A 22614-nucleotide genomic window follows, 5' to 3' on the forward strand; every position below is an offset into this window, starting at 1 on the left:
AGAATTATGGATTATGGGTACACCCAATATGGCCGCCAGTCCACCCAACACCCATTGACTTGAATGGTGATACCGCTTATAGGAAGTTGAATTATATTTCTATGATGGGCTCATTTAACCCATAGTTAACTCCTTCTGGCCAAGACTCTGCAGGTCAATACAACTGCATTCCCCACCCTGAGCATGGCAGAGACTAAATGAGCTCTTTACAGTTCCATGTGTGCCACACCTGTCAGGAACGAGCCACGTTTCAACCCTCAGAAATGGACCAAGACAAACAAATAAACATTCATGAGTTGTATTGTTAATGTAAAAAAAGAAACATTTTGCAATGTAGTACATTATCCTTTTGTCTTGCATTTGACTGTTTCAGTAACCCTCACAGTAGAAAGACAGGAATTTAACTAACCAGCTACAAAGACTGCTTAGATATAATAACGACCAAAACTGCATCAAACATTCACATTTTATTCGAATGATCAATAAAAACTGTATTAACATTATTCAAACATTTAGCTTTATCTGTGAATACGATATCAGTAATCATATTCCTCGTGAACCACATTAAATGTTTACATCAGACAACTATAGTCAACAAAGAAAGTTACAGCCTGTGCAAAACCTGTGAATACATTATGTAGGCTGATCAGTTATAGACCTGCTTAGCTAACGTTATACTGTAGAAACCCCCAAACAAACAAACAAGCCTATACCCAATAAAGCAGAAGCAGGTGATTGTACCTAAAACGGTCCAAAGACAGCTAGACTAATCTGATAATGTTGAGGTCATTGCTGTGTGACTAACGTAACTTCTTTGCCCCGCGGGTCGCCTTGGCCACCTTGGAGCCCCTCTGGTGGTCGCTGACGCGGTTCCGCAGCACGTTCACGTCGTACTTCTGCCTCTTCAGCTTCTCGGCCAGGTCAAACTTCTCAGCGTGTAGCTGGCGCAGCCACTGCCAGAGCTCGCGGGACTTCTCCGCCAGCCTCTCCTGGTTGAGGTGGTCGATGTTGAGGGGCTTGCGGCGTTCCAACAGAGCCTTGGTCTTCTTCTCGCGCCCCGTCAGCTTCTTGCCCTTCTTCACGTCCCCCTTCTGTATGTAGCCGCCAAACGCCTTGTTGGAGAAGACGTTCTTCTTCCTGGCATCCTCCTCGGCGCGGAGCTTGGCCTCCTCTTCCCGTCGGGTCCGCTCCTCAGCAAGACGAGCCTGGCGCTCAATGTTCTGCTCGGCGCGCACACGCTGCTGCTCGGCACGGTCGGCACGGCGGCGCTCGATGCGGTTGCGGAGGGCCACTAACTCCTCCTCCTCTTTCTGGCGGCTGGAGAAGTGCATCTCGATCAGGCTCTGCAGGTCATTGAAGTCCTTCTCCAGCCTCTTGCGGTGGAGGTCATCAAAGTCTAACTTCTCGCCGTCGGGCAGCTTGGGAGGAGCGATGTTGGTAATGTACTTGGTCCGTGGCTTGGTCTCCCCCTCGCTCCCCTCAACGTGTTCCCTCTCCTCCTCATCTATCTCATCCTCCTTATCTGCCTCATCCTCCTCCTGCTCTTCTTCAGCCTCCTCTTCCACCTCAGGTGCCTCCTCTACTTCTTCCTCCTCCTCGTTCACCTCCTCTTCATCCTCCTCGTATTCCTTCACAATGTCCGCTGTGTCAGACATGATGTTAAAGCCTGCCTCTCAGACAGTCAAGGAAGAAAGACCAGTGGAGACACACACACAATACTCAGAGACCAACTTGTGTCAAACAGTCAAGACGGGAAGTGAAATTAACTTTCGGGTGCGGTTGCTTGGGCTCTTTTAAAGCTTTACCCTGATCATGTGTCCAAACCCCACTGTCGAGGCAGAAATGTTCAGACAGATGGAATGGAGTCTATTTTCTCCTTCAACAAGTCTGCCCCCTCCCCTGAACCCTGACCCCAGACTCTCCCAATCATTCCTTTCTAAGGACAATCGGAGTGCCCTATTTCAGACGCACAACAGATGCACTCAGGTGCCACTCAAACCTGTGCTCTCCTTCAAGTCTACAATCGAATGTATGCATCACAGTCACAGCATGTTTGTTGTAGATATCAAGTGAAATTCTTACTCATATACTATGGGGTTATTTATACACTTGGTCATCAAGAAGGAGAAAAAGAGTGACAGAGTATATAGTAAGTACAGCAGTAAAAAAAAGTCATAGTGATCAAATAATCATAAGGGATGAAGTTTCCTAATTTCAGCTATATTTCAGCTATATATTATGGTCACCATATCTATGAATATATAATGAATGGTCACTATATCCATAAATATATAATGGTCACTACATAAAAAAATATATAATGAATGGTCACAATATCAATAAATATATAATGAATGGTCACTATATCAATAAATACATAATGAATGGTCACTATATCAATAAATATATAATGAACAGTCTATATGTCAATAAATATGTAATGAATGGTCACTAAATCAATAAATATATTATGGCCACCATATCTATAAATATATAATGAATGGTCACTATATCAATAAATATATAATGAACAGTCTATATGTCAATAAATATATAATGAATGGTCACTAAATCAATAAATATATTATGGCCACCATATCTATAAATATATAATGAATGGTCACTATATCCATATATATATAATGGTCACTACATAAAAAAATATATAATGAATGGTCACAATATCAATAAATATATAATGAACGGTCACTGTATCTATAGATATATAATGAATGGTCACTATATCTATAGATATATAATGGTCACTATATCAATAAATATATAATGGTCACTATATCTATAAATACATAATGAATGGTCACTATATCAATAAATATATAACGGTCAGTATATCTATAAATACATAATGAATGGTCACTATATCTATAAATAAATAATGAATGGTCACTATATCAATAACAATATTGATCATTATATTTGTATAGATATAGTGACCATTCATTTTATATTTATAGATATAGTGACCATTATATATTTATTGATATAGTGACCATTCATGGTCACACAGTGAGTGGTCACTATATAAATAAATATATAATGGTCACTATATCTATAAATATAAAATGAATGGTCACTATATCAATAAATATATAATGGTCACTATATCTATAAATATAAAATGAATGGTCACTATATCAATAAATATATAATGGTCACTATATCAATAAATATATAATGGTCACCATATCTATAAATATAAAATTAATGGTCACTATATCTATACAAATATAATGAATGGTCACTAAATCAATAAATATATAATGGTCAATATATCTATAAATGTATAATGAATGGTCACTAAATCAATAAATATATAATGGTCAATATATCTATAAATGTATAATGAATGGTCACTATATCTATAAATATATAATGAATGGTCACTATATCAATAAATATATAATGAATGGTCACTGTATCAATACATAATGAATGGTCACTATATCTATAAATATATAAAGAATGGTCGCTGTATCAATACATAATGAAAGGTCTCTTATATTCCACATATAGAGTGATATATCAAGCACATACATGGGTTATGCACCAAAGATAGACCATTGAAAAGGCTTGTTGGTAGTTAAAGTAGCACTTCGTTGTTAGAATGTGAACACCAGACAATGTATTTGGGGTCACCTCACTTATGCCAATACGTCATAACCACCTCATCTTGACTGAAGTACATTCATCTAGAGCCTCGTTTTTTCCACTGTGACTTACAGAGCTTACCCATGAGCATATCCAAGAGCAAAGCACATCATTACAATATATGAACTACCTTTTGCAAGAACACCAAAGCTGTGTATAATATTTTCATATACCCTGAAGATTTACGTCCTTCCTACAACTATTTTAAATATGTTCACTTCGCTAATTGACACCTCAAATGTGTATCTCTGTCTTTGTACATCAATTTACCCTTAAAATACATTTAAATAAATAACAAAGAAACTATAAAGAAATACTTGACCACTGTTCCATTTACATGTTGCACTGTGTGAAAAAAATAAATATCTTCCAGTTTGCCAGCCAAAGACTACCCTACCATAGGAAATACTTTGAGCGCAAGCGTTCAACTGATCAACCATGAGTGCTGACAGAAAACACCTGTCAAGGAAAGACGGGCCCTAAAAATACAACTTCCAACAAGAACAATTCCTAAACACTGTCTCGTCTCCACTTCGGAATGGAATTAAAACATTCTTGCAATGGAAGACTCCAGCTTTCAGGGTCGAGTGGATAACAAAGTCATTGCTTTTTTAATGTTTACTTCTCCGGCACTGACGGCAACAATAGAATATATAGTGTTCAGCACTTAAATATCCAGCCCTTGAGTAAGGAGTGCAAAAGGACAAATGTGGTTTTAGTATGAGATAATTGACAGGGATAGACAGGTGCTGTGTGTTGTCCATGGGTGTCCCCCATGAACCCTGAGAATTCCAGTAAGTCACTGTGCTGTGGAAGATTGCTCCTATTAGTGAATATGTAGCCTTTTCCTCAGAAGGGGACACCAAAATGGTAGAGTACAGGCCTTGGAGGGGCTAGGATTTGGGGACAGACAATAGAAGGATTTTGAAAGTGTCCCTGCACTCCACAGCCTAAGACTCACTCCTGAAGATTGCCAGCCATTATCCACAACTAAGAGTCACAGTATTAAGGCCAGTACGGAGCCTCATTAAAATAGTAATAGCATCAGAACAAGCATCGTGTGCAAGATGTCAGTTTAAATTTAAACTGACAGATGTCAGTTTAAATGGGTTGAGAGAACATTTCAACCGTTTGTGGACTAAAGCCATTCAATTTCTAGGCGAACGCCCCCAGTCCTCCATACCTAACTATTTGCCAATTGACACATTTCAATGAACAAAAGAGGAATCCTCCATCCCAAAGAAAAAATATGCCGAACTTCAACCCTACTGATTGGTCAAGCAGGTGGTGGTCTGATTTAAAATGAAGCCTTTTGGTCACTGATATCAAGGGGACAATTGTGTCTATCAATAGGAGCAAGGAGAAGCACAATTGACCAGGACTAGGCTATAAATAGCCACACTACTGCCTCCCCACTCTTCAGTATTAAGACTCGTGAAATGTGTCTTTTAATTTACAGTATTGTTAGTTGTGTTACAGTATTGTTCCTATTAAAATTAGAAGCTTACCTGTTTTTAAAACAGATTATTATAATCTCTTTTGTAAGGCATTCCAGAGTAGTTCTTTGTCAGCCTCTAATTCAATTATAAATAGATCCCATTTACGATTGTTGCATAGATCTGTCAGACCTAGTATACTATATAGTATACTATATACTACACCTCCAACAGGTCAACCCAAAAAATCATTTGCACTAGAAATTAAGGAAATGGTGCCCTCAAATGGTCAAACCATGTAGCTATTTTATACCAAAGTAATTGCTACATTCCAACACAGTGATATTTAAACTAGCTTGAGGAATTGTTATCATTCAAATGATTAATGCTGTATCCTCTTATGCCTAATACAATCGCAGATGTCAAGGTACAGTTTTACCATTACAAACTCTTAACAAAACTGTGTCTGAAATGTTTTACATTAACAATCAAGACCATAACAAAAACATAACAATTCCCATAGAAATCATCTTCACACTTGTGTATTGTAGTGCGCTGTGGATTCCTAAACAGTTTAGATGCTAGCTAGAACATGTGAACATAAAAAAAGCAAGAGCACAAAAACAAAACATGGCCCTGCTTTTAACATCGAGAACCCCCTCATGTTACCCAATAAACACAATCCTTATCAAACCGCACCTTTCTGTTTCTCAACCTCAACGGACTCACACACTGGAGAATCCTGCAGTTCTTTACGGCTTACCTCTACTGGGTTTTGAATGGCCTCTCCACTACAAAAAAAACAGTGCCATGACTCTGCAAAGAATACGTAGTACTTTCAGAAAGTATTCATACCCCTTGACTTATTCCCAACTATTTTGTGTTACAGCCTGAATTCAAAATGTATTAAATATAAATATTTTATTACCCATCTACACACAATAAATACCCCATTACGACAAAGTGAAAACATATTTTTTGAAGTTTTTGCAAATGTATTGAAAATGAAATACAGAAATATCTAATTTATGTAGTATTCACACCCCTAAGTCTTTCTGGGTTCATTTGCCCCTAATTATTTTCAAAATCTTTCAAGATCTGTTAAATTGGCTGCTGTTGATGACTGCTAGACAACCATTTTCAGGTCTTGCCATAGATTTAAGTAGGTTTTTAGTCAAAACTAACTCGGCTACTCGGGAACATCACTGTCTTCTTGATAATCAACTCCAGTGTAGATTTGTGTTTTAGGTTATTGTCCTGCTGAAAGGTGAATTCATCTCCCAGTGTCTGGTAAAAAGCAGACTGAACCAGGTTTTCCTTCAGGATTGTGTCTGTGCTTAGCTCTATTCTGTTACTTTTTTATCCTGAAAAACTCCCCAGTCCTGAACAATTACAAGCATACTCATAACATGATGCAGCCACCACTATGCTTTAAAATATGGAGAGTGATACTCAGTAATGTGTTGTATTGCATTTGCCCCAAACATAACACTTTGTATTCAGGACAAAAATGTAATTCCATTGCACATTTTTGCAGTACTACTTTAGTGCCTTGTTGCAAACAGGATGCATGTTTTTGATTTTTTTATTATGTACAGGATTTATTATTTTCACTCTGTCAATTAGTTTAGTATTGTGGATTAACTACAATGTTGTTATCCATCCTCAATTTTCTCCTATCACAGCCATTTAACTCTGTAACTCTTTTAAAGTCACCATTGGCCTCATTGTGAAATCCCAGAGTGGTGTCCTTCCTCTACGGCGACTGAGTTAGGAAGGATGCCTGTACCTTTGTAGCGACTGGGTGTATTGATACACCATCCAAAGTGTAATTAATAACCAGCTCAAAGGGATATTACATTTCTGCTTTTTTTAAAAACTTTTATCTAAATGTAATTAATTTTGAATTCAGGCTGTAAAAACAAAATGTGGAACAAGTCAAGATGTGTGAATACTTTCTGAAAGGCACTGTAAATATAATTTTAGACACAGCAGCAGAACTTAATGATACTTGTCAATAAAGGTGTGTGTACACTGTTTGTCCTGAAGTTGCACAATGCTACCTCTCTCTCAGGGGTCCTCTGGAAAATAACGTCCAGAGAGATACAGTTCCAACACAGAGGAAGAGGAGGAGGAAGGGGAGGAAAACCCACAAGGCTACTGGTACAATGGAGCGCTGATCAACTGCAAATAGGAAAAACAGAACCTTCACTTTCCAACAATCTACCCTTTCTTAAAAATTATAAGTAACAATAATGGAACATAATTTTGTGTTGAAAACAGAGCTGGAGATATACACTGAGTGTACAAAACATTAGGAACATCTGGTCTTTCCATGACAGACTAACCAGGTGAAAGCTATGATCCCTTATTGATGTCACTTCTTAAACCCACTTAAATCAGTGTATATGAAGGGGAGGAGACAGGTTAAAGAAGGATTTTTAAGCCTTGAGACAATTGGGACATGGACTGTGTATGTGTGCCATTCAAAGCGTGAATGGGCAAGACAAAAGATGTAACTGCCTTTAAAACGGGATACGGTAGTAGGTGCCAGGAGCACCGGTTTGAGTGTGTCAAGATCTGCAACGCTGCTGGGTTTTTCATGCTCAACAGTTTCCCATGTGCACTAAGAATGGTCTACCACTCAAAGGACATCCAGCCAACTTCACACAACTTTGGGAAGCATTGGAGTCAACATGGGCCAGCATCCGTGTGGAACGGTTTCGACACCTTTGTATGTAGAGTCCATGCCCCAACGAATTGAGGCTATTCTGAGGTTAAAGGGGGGTGCAACTCAATATTAGGAAGGTGTTCCTAATGTTTTGTACAGGCAGTGTACGTTTAAGTTCTGCAGAACGTATGCTTCAAATAAATTAATTAAATGTCAAGACGGCTAAGTTACACACGTCATTACCTTTATGCACATACAGGAAACCAGATGCTGCTCAGTATGGGTTGGACACCTCACAGCTGTACAGACCACTGAAGTCAGGGCCCACCTTCACTAACTCCAACAAGCCCCCAGTCTCACTGAGGTTTGATTTATTCAGTCTAAGGCAAATGTAGACACATAACAAAACATAGATGTAGACACTGATCCTTAGAAAATGGGTTGGGGGAAATTAAATACTGTGAACAACTGACCTCTTCCATGTGAACTCTGTTGGGGGGGGTGGTGTCTACTAAACACTGAAACGCAGGTGTCTGGGGTGCGCACTCATGAATGATTTTGACCGAATTCTTTGTCTGTAGAACAGGCAAAAAGTTGTATCACATTATTTCTGTGCTGTTACTGTGCTGTTACTGTTGTGTCTAATATGGAGTAGAAACACTGCGGCTGTTGTCATTCAGCTTTCTGCTGGCTCAGAGAGATGTGGTTCACCAGGCACTGAACCTCCTGTTGGTGCATGACTCTGGAGGGCTCTCCCTTCAGGTGGACCCTCACCGTGGCGGTGTCGTCTGGGTTCAGTGTAGTGTTGGTTGAGGTTGTCAGACTCAGTGGTTGTCTTGCACTACCTCAGCAGGGGGGCTTGGCGGTAGCCACTGTGCATGTGGCCAAGATGCTCTCCTGCCCCTCAGCAACCACGGGAAGTCTCCACAGCAACTGAAATCACAGGGGGAACTATTGGGGAAAAAAACACATTAAACACATTGACAATACTTTAAAACCTAACCCTTGAATAGCAGGTAAAGGAACACCCTTAACATAATTGTATCAAACGATTAATTCCATTGGGGAAATACATGATAAATAACCTCTTACTTTTGACATTGAGGTGGAGCTTTGTCTTGTATGGCCCACTGGGGAACTCATCAGTCAGGGACACATCCCCCAGTCGGACAGAGCCCACCAGTGCTGTGGTGTTCCCAATGAAGCCCACCCTGTCCCCTCGCCCTTTGACATGTGATGGACCATAGCTAGGAGTGATGAGGAAGAAGTTGTAGTTGGCACGGTAACCCCTGGTACTCTTCTGCCATGAGATCTGGATGAGCTCGTCTGTCTCTATGAGCTCACAGGTCAAGTCCATAGCTAGTCACTGTTGGGCGGCCATTGTAAGATATGACTCTGATACCTAAAGGAATATTAGCAAGATGCATAAGAGAGCAAATTCTCAGACTCTTCTTGATATTGTGGAGAACAAATGTTATGGGTTTGCTTTGCATCGCTCCTACACTCACCAACTCCTGATTTCAGATGTGTCCATGTAAACAGGATTATTATGGAAATCGTTCTTCTTGCAAAGCATGTAAACATTTGAATCAAACTATTATATTCATCTGCACACAAAAACAAGTTCACCAGGCCTATTGGGCTAAAAATGGGCCAGCTCATCTGGCATTTGCCCAAAATGCCAAACGGCCAATCTCTCCATTATGTCTACTGGGAGAAGATTTAATAAAGTTCTGGAACTTCCGCTCGCCATTGCTGTTAGCCTATATTTTGCCTTCGGTCAGAGCCGTGGCTATTGGTCTACCATTGCTGTTAGCCTATATTTTGCCTTCGGTCAGAGCTGTGGCTATTGGTCTACCATTGCTGTTAGCCTATATTTTGCCTTCGGTCAGAGCCGTGGCTATTGGTCTACCATTGCTGTTAGCCTATATTTTGCCTTCGGTCAGAGCTGTGGCTATTGGTCTACCATTGCTGTTAGCCTATATTTTGCCTTCAGTCAGAGCCGTGGCTATTGGTCTACTACAGGGTTCCCCAACTGGCAGTGGTTTTATTTGGCCTCCAAGTTTTGTTTTTGTAAGCAAGTTGCAAGTTTGAAATTACGAGGTTTTAGCCAAATATGATATCTGTTTGGGATGCTTGCGGTCAATTTGCAGTCTACAAATGATTTGTAATTATGTTTTGGACCTGTGACCATCCACTCAAGAAATGTTTTTATGTGAATGAATCTACACTGAACAACATTACAAAAGCAATATGCTACAATTTCAAAGAATTTAATGAGTAACATTCATATAAGGATATCAGTCATTTGAAATGAATTTATTAGGCACTAATCTATGGATTTCACATGACTGGGAATACAGATATGCATCTGTTGGTCACAGATACCTTAAAAAAAGTAGGGCATGGATCATAAAACGAGTCAGTATTTGGTGACCACCCTTTGCATCATGCAGCGTTTTCCCACTGATGTCGGTTATAACGCCGAACTGCAGTCAGGTCAAGATCCTGGTGGAAATTCCTGCAGTCGTGCCAATTGCACGTTCCCTCAAAACTTGAGACATCTTTGGCATAGTGTTGTGTGACAGAACTGCGTGGCCTTTTATTGTCCACAGCACAAGGCTGTGTAATGATCATGCTGTTTAATCAGTTTCTTGATATGCCACACGTGTCAGGTGGATGGATTATTTTGGAAAGGGAGAAATGCTCACTAACAAGGATGTAAACAAATTTGTCAACAACATTTGAGAGAAATCTGCTTTTTGTGCGTGTGAACAATTTCTGGGATATTTTATTTCAACTCATGAAACATGGAACCAACACTTACATGTTGCATTTATATTTTTGTTCAGTATAGTTGATGATTCCTGTGCTAAAGTGTAATTCCGATCCTGGTTGATATGTAGATTTGTATTTGATTGATAAAATATTAAGAAACTTCCAAAATAAATTAACAGAAATTATTAAATTATTTTCCATGACTTCTATCATTTTGCAAAACTTTTCCAGGCCTGGAAAAATACATTTAAAAATGCCATTACTTTTCCAGGAATTTCATGACTGTACGAACCCTGAAAGGGTTACTTCTCGTAACCTACTACTCGTGTGGCATGATTGAACGATCATAAAATATACAGTACCAGTCAAAAGTTTGGACACACCTACTCATTCAAGGGTTTTTCTTTATTTTTTCTATTTTATACATTGTAGAATAATAGTGAAGACATCAAAACTATTAAATAACACAGGAATTCATGTAGCAACCAAAAGTGTTCAATTCAAAACGTATTTTATATTTGCGATTCTTCAAAGTACCCAGCCTTTGCCTTGATGATAGCTTTGCACATGTTTGGCATTCTCTCAACCAGCTTCATGAGATAGTCACCTGGAATGCATTTAAATTAACAGGTGTGCCTTGTTAAAAGTTACATTTGTGTTATTTCTTTCCTTCTTAATGCGTGTAAGCCAATCAGTTGTGCTGTGACAAGTTAGGGGTGGTAAACAGAAGAGAAACAGAGGATAAGTTCATTAGAGTTAACTGCACCTCAGATTGCAGACCAAATAAATTCACAGAGTAACAGGCACATCTCAACATCAACTGTTCAGAGGAGACTGTGTGAATCAGGCCTTCATGGTCGAATTGCTGCAAAGAAACTAGAGGTCGACCGATTAATCGGAATGGGCGATTAATTAGGGCCGATTTCAAGTTTTCATAACAACCGGAAATTGGTAGTTTTTTTAGACCTTTATTTAATCTTTATTTAACTAGGCAAGTCAGTTAAGAACACATTCTTATTTTCAATGACGGCCTAGGAACGGTGGGTTAACTGCCTCGTTCAGGGGCAGAATGACAGATTTTCACCTTGTCAGCTCGGGGGATCCAATCTTGCAACCTTACAGTTAACTAGTTGTTACGGATACAAGTATCCTGTGTGTGTATCCTGTGTGTGTGTGTTTCTTTTCTCTCCTTCTCCCCTCACAGGTGAAAATCATCACTCCCCAATCAGTCACCAATCCAATCAACAATCAGAAGACACACCTCCTCCTGTTTCCTACCCTATCACAGTTCCTTTCCCTTGGTTTAAAAATCCCATCAGTTGTTTGCTCTAGAGCTCAATCTCTCTGTAAATGCCATGTCTGTAGGTCTCTGTGTTTTACTCTCTTTGTGTCTTAACCTCTTTTGTTTGAGCACCTCCATAGCACTTTGTCATCACCTATGAGTATTGTCTTGGTTATGGTGTTTCTTTGTTTGCTGGTGGGAAAAGGGGAAACCAAGACAAGTCACCCATGGGCATACACTACCCGTAGGTAGACTTTGTTAAATACACTAGTTAGAACTGGGCGGACCACCCACTGTATTTTTGGTTAGTTAGCTGTTGTTAAAGTAGGCTAGTCTAGCTTAGGGGTGTTTTTGAATACTTATTGTTTATTTCCTTGGGTCCAGCTCAGCCCCTTTTCCTGCTCCCCCCCATTACCGTGTGTTTACAAATAAACCTTGAGCTTGACGGTAGATTTCAGTTGTCGTGGTTATTTTGTTCTCACTTTTACTTTGTCACAATTATAATTTGCATGAGTTATGTTACGGGTCTCATTACCATCCCCCCTAGACTGTCGGGCCAAAAGGGATTCGTAACACTAATATAACGACCTGCCTCTCTCTCGTTGCACTCCACAAGGAGACTGCCTGTTATGCGAATGCAGTAAGCCAAGGTAAGTTGCTAGCTAGTTAAATTTATTATAAAAAACAATCAATCATAATCACTAGTTAACTACACATGGTTGATATTACTAGATATTATCTAGCGTGTCCTGCGTTGCATATAATCTGAGCATACAAGTATCTGACTGAGCGGTGGTAGGCAGAAGCAGGCACGTAAACATTAATTCAAACAGCACTTTCGGGCGTTTTGCCAGCAGCTCCTCGTTGTGCGTCAAGCATTGCGCTGTTTATGACTTCAAGCCTATCAACTCCCGAGATGCGGCTGGTGTAATGTTAAGGGAATTTTTATCTATAATGACTAATTATGTATACATTTCAATCAGGATGAACTAATCAGAATACTATTATGCTACTGTACATGTATGAATTTTCTCTCTTGATCCCAGTATGGAATGGAATGTAGTGAATGTGGTCAAGAGTTTAGAACAATGACGGTCTGTTCCTTGGTACAAATGAATGAACTATATCTCCAGACTGTCTAGAATGCTTATCTACACTGACTGACCTTGGCTCTAGGCGAGGAGGGAAGGCTTGAGAGCTATAGAGCCTTTCTACCAGTGTCAAGAAGAGACGGAACATTTAGAAAACGCTGACGTCATTTTCAGTTTATAACCTGTGGTAAAATGTGTATGTACTCAGTACTCTCTTGAATAAATGCTGTTACTTGACTTTAAGACCGGGGCTCTGTCCATTCCTAAAAAATAAGGGTCTTACAAATTCTTAAGAATTGACCGTGTTTAATTTTAATTGGGAATTAAAACAAAGGAATTACAATTCCTTCAACATGTAACCGAAGTGAAATGGCTAGCTAGTTAGCGCACGCTAATAGCGTTTCAAACGTCACTCGCTCTGAGCCTTGGAGTGGTTGTTCCCCTTGCTCTGCATGGGTAATGCTGCTTCGAGGGTGGCTGTTGTCGTTGTGTTCCTGGTTCGAGCCCAGGGAGGAGCAAGGAGAGGGACGGAAACTATACTGTTACACAGGCAATACTAAAGTGCCTAGAAGAACATCCAATAGGCAAAGGTTAATGAAATACAAATGGTATAGAGGGAAATAGTCCTATAATTCCTATAACTACAACCTAAAACGTCTTACTTTCTTATTGAAGACTCATGTTAAAAGGAACCACCAGCTTTCATATGTTCTCATGTTCTGAGCAAGGAACTTAAACGTTAGCTTTCTTACATAGCACATATTGCACTTCTACCTTCTCCAACACTTTGTTTTTGCATTATTTAAACCTAATTGAACACGTTACATTATTTATTTGAGGCTAAATTGATTTTATTGATGTATTATATTACGTTAAAATAAGTGTACATTCAGTACTGTTGTAATTGTCATTATTACAAATAAAATTAGTAAAAAAAAAAAATGGCCGATTAAACGGTATCGGCTTCTTTAGTCCTCCAATAATCGGTATTGAAAAATCATAATCGGTCGACCTCTAAAAGAAACCACTACTGAAGCACACCAATAAGAAGAGACTTTCTTGGGCCAAGAAACACAAGCAATGGACATTAGACCAGTGGAAATCTGTCCTTTGGTCTGACGAGTCCAAATGTGAGATTTTTGGTTTCAACCGCTGTGTCTTTGACGCAGAGTAGGTGAATGGATGATCACTGCATACACATGCACTGTTTCCCACCGTGGAGGAGAAGGTGTGATGTTGTGGGAGGTGCTTTGCTGGTGACACTGTCAGTGATTTATTTAGAATTCACTGACAGTGAATTCCATCCCATCTGGTATGCGCTTAGAGGGACTATCATTTGTTTTTCAACAGGACAATGACCCAAGACACCTCCAGGCTGTGTAAGGGCTATTTGACCAAGAAAGAGTGGAGTGCTGCATCAGATGACCTGGCCTCCACAATCACCTGACCTCAACCCAATTGAGATGCTTTGGGATGAGTTGGACCGCAGAGTGAAGGAAAAGCAGCGAACAAGTGCTCAGCATGTGGGAACTCCTTCAAGACTGTTGAAAAAGCATTCCAAGTGAAGCTGGTTGAGAATGCCAAGAGTGTGCAAAGTGTTTTTTTTATTTGTTTAACACTTTTTTGGTTTCTACATGATTCCATGTGTTATTTCATAGTTTTGATGTCTTCACTATTATTCTACAATGTAGAAAGTAGTACAAATAAAGAGAAACCCTTGAATGAGTAGGTGTGTTAAGACTGGTACTCTATATTTTTTTTACTTGGACTGATGGCCTGTGTAGCAGTGTGATGTTGTTCCCCTAGATTATGCACCAAATTGCACACAAGGACCAATTCAAATAGGCCAGGTCAAGAGGGGATGTTAATAATTTTATAATTTAATAATTCAGTGTTTTTTTTGTTAATTACAGCTGCATAGCTAATGTTTTTCTTTGGTGTACAAACACTTTTTCATATCAATATTGTACATACATGTGATTGTAAAAGTTTTGTATATTTTGGTATGGCCCATCGCGGGTTATCTGTATTTCCGTACCCTCTTATTTTTCTCTTTTGCCTGACCTTCGGCTATCACGGTATGTTGTCCTTGGCTCCGAAATTGTTCAATATAAACTGTGGTAATGTTACACAATGTACTTGGTATGCTACCATAAGTTTGTTACAATGTGGAAAATATAAAGATTTATGTTAACAAGTTTCACAAAGCTCGCTATAATTAGGGTATCTATTGTAACTTGTGAGTACTTGGGACAGTGTTTGAGTGAGTGTCCATGTGCACATAATGTGTGTTGTCTCTTCGTGTGCAGGTAGGTCTTTTATTTTGTCCGAATTATGTTCTGTATCATTTTACTTGTATTGTATGGTGTGCTGTTGTCCATTGAATGTGTGCACGCAGCACCTTTTATATCCTTTTGGCGCTCTTTTGCCTGACCTTCGGCTAGCAAGGTGCCTGAGAGCTAGGACTGCGCCAAGGGTCAACATAATGTGTGTTGTCTCTTCGTGTGTAGGGCAAATAAAAATAATACAACTAGCAGACCTTCAGTTGTGGCAGCGTCCTAATTAAAAGTACACAACGCAGAATGAACCACGCTACACCTGCATCTGATGGTCTGTCTGAGGGGAGGGAGCAGTGGTGAGGCTTCTTCTCACCCAACTCACAGTCACTCCTCTCTCCCTCTGTTGAGAAAAAGGAACAGTCTTCCAGCTAATGGCAAAACTCAAGTTGTACTGCATTATTTATGCCTCATGCACCAATTAATGTTGTTAATCCTATGACCAGAGAAAGTTAAATAGTCCTCGATATTAAAAAAGACACGCCACTACTAATAACAATACAAGCTTATCGAAACACTTTGCTATACTCATTCATTATAGCTGAAGTGCTGGTTGTAAGCGAGAGGAAGTGTGGAGAATGCACATTTTATGGCTCATACGTGTTGAACAAAGTGTTGACAGTTAGGAATAACAACTTAAACATGAACTTACTCATAAAAACAGCAGCTCTTTGCTGTATTTTTTGAGTCTCTCTCTAGTCAGTTTTTAAAGTTTTTAAAATGTCAAGTATCCATTTTGCTATGTGTTCGAGGCTTCTTTTTACAGTCTATGGCTCGAGGAAACTGGGCAGACGCGGTGATCTGATCTATCTGATTGGCCAGCGTTAGACCTATAGGTGCTATTGATTTGATCTCTGGGCTGCCAGGTAGACGGAGTACTACCTTCAGACACATGAAATGGTTCAAAATGCGACAATTTTTGCCTTCCCGGCGATAGGGCCACATAATCAAGTGCACCTACTGCCAACATCACTAAACCAAAAATAAACGCAAGGCTTTATCAGTTTCTAAACCGAGGCGTAACATCTCCAGACTTCTGGAAACGCTTGCCAAGCAGACCAGGCCGGGGTTTGGGAAGTTAAACATTCTCCCTTCGTTTAAAAAAAAAACATCTAAAGACACAACCTATATTCGAGCCGGTGTCTTAAGTAGCTGAACATGTTATTACTCCAAACCCATGAAAGTGTCAAACTGACACATTTTCATCAACAACAACTTTATATTGAAGACAAACGCTACACCTGATGATGTGTTTCGGCTCATTAGCAACATTGCATGAGCGTGGATTTCAGGTGGCGGTGGGTATTGCTATTGGGGAAGCAGTTTGCCTCTCTCTCTTCGTACTGTTCTGCATTTTGACTTTATCATTGTTTTTTTTCCCAGAAATGTTTGGTGATCAACTAGGAATATGGATGCCCATTCCCGACCAATTTTTTTTTTATGTCGATCATGTCTAAAAAAGGTTTGATACCAAGTTTAAATTTCGAAATACGTAAATCAAAATGTAAATATCTAGTTAACGCTTTGTGTCAATATTGTTTTTATTGAAACAATCGAAATGTTTGTCAAATCCCAGTTCGCCACATATTCTCTGCAACTTGGCCATCTAGAAATCCCCGATCAGCTTGTAGGTGATTTAATGGCAATGTTAGCTAGCTAACCTAATGCTACAAATTAATTTGAATCAGGTCTTTCTTTATACATGCCTGTTTGGATCAGTTGCCAAAACATTGGCAACTTTGTATTTGTAGTCTTCTTTGTTTTGAAGTTATCCTCGGTGACAGAAATCATGTAATTATATTTTTAGGCCAAAAAAAAGCACGTAATGTTACCTTTTCTACAAGTGGTCTGTGCCAGGCGTTAGATTAAGAGCAATGGTTTTGTGAAACAGCTCGGAGATTTAACGATGCTCCTACAAAGGCTCTAATGATAAACTTTACCATTTTTGCGTTCCAAACACATAAGACAGACATTTCCCCTCAGCCCTCAAATTAATTTATGAGTTGACTGCCCTTGTCCGGAAATGTGCCACTCGTTCGTCCCATGGTTGTTTTCAGTGATCATGGAACTGTTGTATGTGTGCTTTATATGCGCTACAGCCATTTGACTGCATTTCATATCTTGGCTAGAAGACAAAGCATGCTAGCCATCCGACAATATCAGGTAAATCGAAAATTACTATGTATAAGTGTGATGTCAGGGAAAGTTGTATGCGCTAGATAGTTTCCAAAAGCTAACTAAAAAACAATTACTTTTACGATACGTGTTTGTGCCATCATGTGCATTAGTAGCAAAATGTCTAACTTATTTACATTTGTTTTTACTTACACCTGTATGTTGACTTCTCCATATTGATGTTGGTTTTACATTTTGGCTGACTTTGTACATCCGTTAAGAAATCATCGCGAATTGAATTATGGGGCGTTTCAGCGTCCAGAGGGAACGGAGTTGTATGATCACAAACGAGGGCTAAGGGTCTTACGTTGCTAATTTACCTTGCTTTGCTAATTGTTTGGACAGCAAAGACGGCCTTGGGGATTCCTCCAAGGGAAAAAGGCGAGGGTAAATGGAGGAGGGTGTGTCTATTAATGTGTTTGAAATGCAGCGCCTCTGTGGTGCGGAAAGTGGGAAACCAAAAAGTTAATCTACAATCTCTTTCATCCTCTGAAAAACGTGTTCGTACAGTGGCCTCTTCTGGACATAAATATTTTTCAGTCAGACCGTATTTATATATATTTTTTTTTCTTTTTCTGACAGACAATGTTTAATTAATCAGCCATAATTCATTCCGACAATGTAAATTATTTGGGCCATGAATTTCTAATTTTGCAAAAATGTAAATTCATGGGCCAAATTGACATTATGACTAAATTAATTAAACATGTAAAATACAAATATTTGACTTAAATTATCAAAATACGTGATACATTTTGTTGCTACAAAATAAAAATGAATTGTGGAGAAGTTTCAGACCAGATTATCGTCTTTTTCTCTCTGCCTGCAATTGTCGTAAATGCATTGCAAAGCCACAAACTGTCGTGCTACTGCCCCTGATTTTCGGTGTATGAAACCCCCTTTCGGTCTTTTCGTACGGCACTAAAGCTGAAGACGGTATGTTCCCGCTTGAGCTCAGTTACAAATGCAAAAACATAATCTATTCATTATTTTTTGAAGGTAATCATTGTGATTTAATTGTTTCAGAAACATGCCGGCCAAAGGTCCTCTGCAATCTGTCCAGGTTTTCGGACGCAAAGTGAGTAAACTCTGAATTTATTCCACGTGTTGAGCCAACAAACTGACGTTAGCTAGCTAGTTCAGCCATGTTAGCCAAATAGACCAGCAATTTGTATTTGACACCCCCCCCCCCCCCCCCCCCCCTCAAATTATACATTTACATTTGGAAATGCAAGTGACCGTCAATTTGACAACTTTATTGTCAAACGTCTAAATCTGCCTTGATTGCAGCCAGTGGCATATTGATATGAATAGCTACAAATGTTGCGGCCTGCTAGCTGCGTTAATCATTTAGCTAATTTTATGCCGGAAAGAATGTTCAGCTAAATCAACGCCAATTGTTTGATGTTGTGAGGTAGCTAACGTTTGTTCGCTGATTCATTATGCCACAATACAGCATTAGTTAAACTAGAGTCGTGTTTATTTATTTTTTATTACATCGTCTTTAACTAATTGTACTGTAGCTAGCGAGTTGCCGTGACTTGGTCCACTCATCCATCCCTCATGATGTACCTCAGTGTTTGGTTAATACATTGGCCGGCTAATTAGTGTTGCTTATAATAGTACTGTTAATCAGCAATCCCCTGAATGCCTTTTTTGGGTGTGTAAAACATTTGTTTGTAATGTTAATGCTCTGTTTAGCCACACCTGCTTCATAGAAAAGTGCACGTGTAATTAGTGAACACAACCATTTGCTAGGTTAACATTACTGTATATTTTGGGGCGGCAGATAGCCTAGTGGTTAGTTTTGGGCCAGTAACTGAAAGGTTGCTGGATCGAATCCCTGAACCGACAAGGTCTATTAAAAAAAAATCTGCCGTTCTGCCCATAACAAGGCAGTTAACCCACTGTTCCCAGGTAGGCTGTCATTGTAAATAAGAATGTGTTCTTAACTGACTTGCCTAGTTAAATAAAGGTTACACATCTCTTTGCAGAAAACAGCCACCGCTGTTGCTCACTGCAAGAGGGGGAATGGCCTTATCAAGGTGAATGGCAGACCCCTTGAGATGATTGAGCCAGCCACACTCCAGTACAAGGTGAGTCCTTAAAGGCAGATCGAAATGGACTGTTGTCCAAAATAAGGGATTTGCTCTTCTGCTGATATCTTTATGAACAATGGCTTGACTTTTGATATTACAATAAAACAGTGTTGTATGGTGTGGCTATTATTAAGCTTTAGCTAATGCAGGCCTATTATATGAAGGTGGTGCGCCAACTGACTGACAGGTGAACTTGAGGTGAGGAACACTCAGGCCTACCAGTGTTAACCCATAGTTAACCCATAATCTAATTCTTTGTATAAAAAAAAATATATATATATATTCTGTTTGAAAATTAATGCATAAGCCTCCTTTGCGTCTATCTGTAGATGCAGTAGCCTTCTGCCATAAAGAAATGCATGTTGGTGTGGTAGCATGCCACCGGCATATCTCTCGCTGTCTTCTGGGGTTAGTCCTAGTTTTTTTTAGGAATAACCCCAGTGTGTTATGACGCCTATGCGTGCAAATCCCTGATACATTTAGTGCTCAAATCTGCCAGCTGAACTGAAAGTAGCCTTAAAAACAATACAAAAAATAGTGTGTAAGGTTTGGCATATGCTACAATCGAAACACACAAGGAATGGTGTTTTCTCATTTGGCCAATATCCCTTGTGTATTAAAGCTGGCTGTGCCAGGTCGGATCTGAATACATTTGGATGTCCGGTAAATTTAACCATTTTCCCTGGTATGTTGTCCGGCTACACATTTTCATGAAGGAAACTGAAATCGCTTTGTTTTTATGGAGATTTTAGAATATTCACTCCTGCGTTGTCTTGGCTATGTGCTTAGGGTCATTGTCCTGTTGGAAGGTGAACCCTGGCCGCAGTCTGAGGTCCTGAGCCATCTGCAGCAGGTTTTCATCAAGGAACTCTGAAGTTTGCTGAACTCAGAACTAGTCTCCCAGTCCCTGCCGCTGAAAAACATCCCAACAGCATGATGCTGCCATAACCATGCTTTGCCATAGGAATGGTGCCAGGTTTCCTCCAGACGTGACACTTAGCATTAAGGCCAAAGAGTTCAATCTTGGTTTCAGACCAGATAATCTTTCTCATGGTCTGAGTCTTTAGGTTCCTTTTAGCAAACTCCAAGTGGACTGTCATGTGCCTTTTACTGAGGAGTAGCTTCCGTATGGCCACTCTACTATAAGGCCTGATTGGTGGAGCACTGCAAAGATGGTTGTCCTTCTGGAGGGTTCTCCCATCTCCACAGAGGAACTCTAGATCTCTGTCAGTGACTATTGGGTACTTGAACACCTCCCTGACCATGGCCCTTCTCCACTGATTACTCAGTTTGGCCAGGAGGCCAGCTCTAGGAACAGTCTTGGTGGTTCCAAATGTCTTCCATTTTAAGAATGATGGAGGCCACAGTGTTCTTTGCTGTCTTCAATGCTGCAGAAATTTGCTTTGTCATTATGGGATATTGTGTAGATTGCTGAGAATTTTTTTAATCCATTTTAGAATGGGGCTGTAATGTAACAAAATGTGGAAAAGGTCAATTTGTCTGAATACTTTCCAAAGGCACTCTATTTTAAATATTTATAAATATGGCTTCAAAATGTTTAGTCTGTTTACCACTAGCTGATTGTTTGCAGCTGGCTCTGATCTTAGTGTAATGTGACTGGCAGGGAGAGAAGAGCTTGCCTGGTAGTCAGCGAACCCCCAACCTTCTGGCTCATAAACCTGTAGCATTGATTGTGCCACAAACCATGGTGAAGTGGCAGTCGATATCCACGTTTAGAAACACAGGGTTGTCATTTGCCGCAAACATGATTGAGTTAATTCTGGGGGGGGGTTCCGTTTATTTTACTGTACAAGTGGAGGGTCGTGAGGGGGAAGACATTTTGTTGGTGAGGGGATGCATTTTGACACCTTGAGTTGGACCAGTCCCCTTCTAGTGAATTTGTCCCTTAGGAAAGAGTTGCTAACTATTTCATGTTTGTGTACCGTGGCTTCTTATAGAGCTGCTGTTGGTTTACTAAGCCCAAGTTCAACATGGGTCTTCATACAGCTAAATGTCTGGTTGTGTTTACTTGCTGCATGTGTGTCTGCAGGATATAGACGTTGTGTGCGTCCTTGACAAAGTTCCTCTCTGTTGTAGCTGCTGGAGCCAGTGCTGCTGCTGGGCAAGGAGCGTTTTGCTGGAGTTGACATCCGAGTCCGAGTGAAGGGTGGTGGACATGTCGCACAGATCTACGGTGACTTGTTTTTACAACTGCTCTACTTCAGTTTAGCTATATCATCTCAGTAGAAACTGATGCCTTGATTTGAAATAACTGTACTTGACTGAATATGTCCGTTTGTCTTACGCTGTGCCTTCTCCTTGCAGCTATTCGTCAGTCCATCTCCAAAGCCCTGGTCGCATACTACCAGAAATGTAAGAGAATAATTTTAATGTACACGAAATATGCATAATCTTGTTTTCAATGGAATATTGCCTCTGTTGATAAAATATTTGAGTGTTACTTTGGACTAATTTTTGCAGGAAGCAATATTGCCGTGTTGGGTTTTAATCCCTTTCGGATGATGGTGGGTGCATGATTGCTGCGTTTCCATTTGGTCAAGAAAAATGGTTCAATAACTAACCCGCCCTGTTAATATCCCGCCAGATGTGGATGAGGCCTCCAAGAAGGAGATCAAGGACATCCTGATCCAGTACGACAGGACCCTGCTGGTTGCCGACCCTCGTCGCTGCGAGTCCAAGAAGTTCGGTGGACCAGGAGCCCGTGCTCGCTACCAGAAGTCTTACCGTTAACCTCTGTACATTTTCATGTAATAAAGTTGAGGGAGAAAATGTTTATGGCCTGTTTCTTTAAACTTGCTTGATGTAATAGTTTCATTAATGACCAAGCTCTACTTGGAAAGTGTTTTAAAGGTAGACTGCGATAGGATGTAGATGCAGAAAGTAGCCGGCATATGGGGTATATTTCCACAACCAAGAGCGTTGAAGCATGAGGCTCAGCTGTTTTGGTCCCGTGGCAACCACGCTGTGAACGGCGTTAGGCGAACCTGTGCAGATGGTGACCTATGAGGGCAGTCTTGCATTGCTCCTCAATATCTGCGGTGCTGCTTGTGGCAATG

General features: G+C 40.0%; 2 protein-coding genes across 4 annotated transcripts; one reads left to right on the forward strand and one right to left on the reverse strand.

Annotated features, from left to right (window-relative positions):
• Positions 1-448: 448 nt before the first annotated feature.
• Positions 449-1804, reverse strand: tnnt2c (troponin T2c, cardiac). The gene has a single exon (XM_036944847.1). It carries the CDS (start codon positions 1653-1655, stop codon positions 801-803), a length of 855 nt encoding a protein of 284 aa, XP_036800742.1. The 5' UTR covers positions 1656-1804; the 3' UTR covers positions 449-800.
• A 16469-nt stretch (positions 1805-18273) lies between these two features.
• Positions 18274-22331, forward strand: rps16 (ribosomal protein S16). 3 transcript variants are annotated; one of them, XM_021563866.2, is made up of 6 exons: positions 18274-18374; positions 18465-18516; positions 19433-19534; positions 21635-21731; positions 21863-21910; positions 22143-22331. In XM_021563866.2, the coding sequence occupies exons 2-6, from the start codon at positions 18469-18471 to the stop codon at positions 22286-22288; spliced, it is 441 nt and encodes a 146-aa protein (XP_021419541.1). In that variant the 5' UTR covers positions 18274-18374; positions 18465-18468; the 3' UTR covers positions 22289-22331. The 3 variants fall into 3 exon arrangements, with proteins under 3 accessions (XP_021419541.1, XP_036800744.1, XP_036800743.1); XM_036944849.1 differs by having other exon boundaries at positions 18289-18374; positions 18465-18520; XM_036944848.1 differs by lacking the exon at positions 18274-18374 and adding an exon at positions 18812-18814.
• The last annotated feature ends 283 nt before the right edge of the window (positions 22332-22614 follow it).

Source organism: Oncorhynchus mykiss, chromosome 15, assembly GCF_013265735.2.
Source record: "Oncorhynchus mykiss isolate Arlee chromosome 15, USDA_OmykA_1.1, whole genome shotgun sequence".
Lineage (NCBI taxonomy): Eukaryota > Metazoa > Chordata > Actinopteri > Salmoniformes > Salmonidae > Oncorhynchus > Oncorhynchus mykiss.

Excerpts from the sequence above, each read along its gene's own strand:
- tnnt2c (XM_036944847.1), bottom strand. The coding sequence starts at position 1,655 with ATGTCTGACACAGCGGACATTGTGAAGGAATACGAGGAGGATGAAGAG.
- rps16 (XM_036944848.1), top strand. The coding sequence starts at position 18,469 with ATGCCGGCCAAAGGTCCTCTGCAATCTGTCCAGGTTTTCGGACGCAAA. Across the intron at positions 19,535-21,634 it reads CAGCCACACTCCAGTACAAG|CTGCTGGAGCCAGTGCTGCT; the intron begins GTGAGTCCTTAA and ends TCTCTGTTGTAG. Across the intron at positions 21,911-22,142 it reads GGTCGCATACTACCAGAAAT|ATGTGGATGAGGCCTCCAAG; the intron begins GTAAGAGAATAA and ends ATATCCCGCCAG.